Consider the following 1,815-nt stretch of genomic DNA (forward strand, 5'->3'; position numbering starts at 1 on the left):
CAGTTCACGATGCGGTGTCGCGGGCGTCGAGGTCGAGTACAAGCCGAGAGCGGTGGAGCGAGAAGACGACGCGGAAGGCAGCGTCGGTCTCACAAAGTTGGCTGCCGACGACGTCGCGTCTTGCGGCGAGGTGGAAGCTTGCGGGTCGTACGAGCGAGTGAGGGGAGTGTCGGCAAAGTGCAGCTGCCTCGTGCGTGGCGTGGCCGGCTCGATCGGCGTCGGGTTGGTCGAGAGTGGTGCGAGAGGCGGCAAGTCTGGTTTTGCCGTTGGATCTGCGGGGTCTTGCACGCTGTCACTCGTGGTGTTAGGACTTGTTGACACGCTTTCTTCGGCTGAGGCGAGGCTGCGATCAGGCTGTTGGGCCGTAGTGGGGTTTTGGTCGTGAGAGTGGGTCAGATCGGCCATTCCAGGCTCGAGCGGCGGCTCTGACAGGGCAGTAGAGTCCATCGCTCTCTACTCGAGCCGATCGGTGGGTGACTGCCTACGCGAGGACTGCGAGCCGTGAGCGAGATTCGGGTTCTCGCGTTTGCGAGTTGCCGGCGCTAAGAGCTCAGGTCACGTGCACCTCGATCCTTCCGTTGACTCTAAAGATGCAGTCCCAAAGGCCTCTGGGCAGATTCAGGAGCTTGTATTCCACGTTCCCCCTCTCAACTAGCGGTTTGTGCTGATGCAATAAATTTCGCCAAAAGCCGCGGAGACAGGAAAAAGGTCGTGCTCACGGTCAGCGTCCAGGAACTGGCGGCACTAACCAGCTACTGTAGCTTCTCTGTGCTCGTGAAAGTCTCCCTTGTGTGTTGTGTGTACCTCTCAAGGAGGAGCGCCACTTTCGGATTAATTTTGCGCGAATTTCGAGATGCGGGCGCAGCGCGAGATGCGCGAAATAGCGAGGCGCTTGGAATTGCTTGCAGGTCGGTCGCCGCACATCCTCTTGCTCTCATCCACATCACCTCACCAAAGATACTAATAAGGTATGCGCCCACATCTTCCACCTGGTCTATCTCATGCTCACTCTGCCCTGAATTGCAGATGACCACCTGGTGAGGCGTTGTGGAACGACTCCGTCATGGGTACTGCCATTCACTCAACTCCGCTGACCCTGCCATTCTTTTCGCCTGCTCAGCTCCTGCTCGACTGTCGGAAACTGCACCGTAAGCCTCAAGCTCTCTCGCTGCTCTCCTGCCATATTCGTGATCCTGACGAACTATTCTCTCTCGTATCTGCTTCCTTCTCGGTGTCACCCTGCTCTCGCATGCCATGACGCTCTCGCTTGTGAACCCGGACTTGAACACTCACCGCCCTCGAATTTCTACTGCCTACAAATCGCTCAATGTTCCTTTCCTCTCCAACTCGGGAATGGTGATTGAACCATCTACAGTGCCAACCCGGCTCGTGCCAATGCAAGTCGTGCAACAACGGCGCTGACAAGAACGCGCAATGCCCCTGCCAATCCAAGGACACCGCCAAGTGAGCCTTTCTCCCCTCTCACTCTCTCCGCAGGGCTTGACTACAAGCTGAACCTTCCTTTCCCGATGGCTCTGGTGCGCTGCTACAGCCAAGGCCAGTGTGCATGCGCCAAGGAAGGCAAGTCGTGCCAGTGCGACGCGTCTTCGTGCTCGTGCACCAACTGTGGCGCCCACGCCAAGAAGGAGACCGCAGCTTGAGCTGCTCCTCCGAATGCCGTTCCATCTCGGCTGAAGTTCATTGAAGAGAATTGAAGAGTGATTCAGTGCAACGCCTGTTCATCATTAGTACAGCATGTCTCCCCTCGCGAGCTCCTTGCGAGAGTGCCTCGAGATCGTCTGGTTTCCGTAATCT

At 57.4% G+C, this 1,815-nt stretch overlaps 1 protein-coding gene across 1 annotated transcript; it reads right to left on the reverse strand.

Annotated features, from left to right (window-relative positions):
• Positions 1–447, reverse strand: JCM15063_001657 (uncharacterized protein; the record flags this gene model as incomplete). Its single annotated transcript, XM_076681660.1, has 1 exon — positions 1–447. A coding segment is annotated over one exon (447 nt), but the record flags the coding sequence as incomplete, so codon positions are not given.
• Positions 448–1,815: the final 1,368 nt, after the last annotated feature.

The sequence above is a fragment of the Sporobolomyces koalae genome, assembly GCF_050403365.1.
Source record: "Sporobolomyces koalae JCM15063 DNA, S_koalae_JCM15063T_v1_ctg116, whole genome shotgun sequence".
Lineage (NCBI taxonomy): Eukaryota > Fungi > Basidiomycota > Microbotryomycetes > Sporidiobolales > Sporidiobolaceae > Sporobolomyces > Sporobolomyces koalae.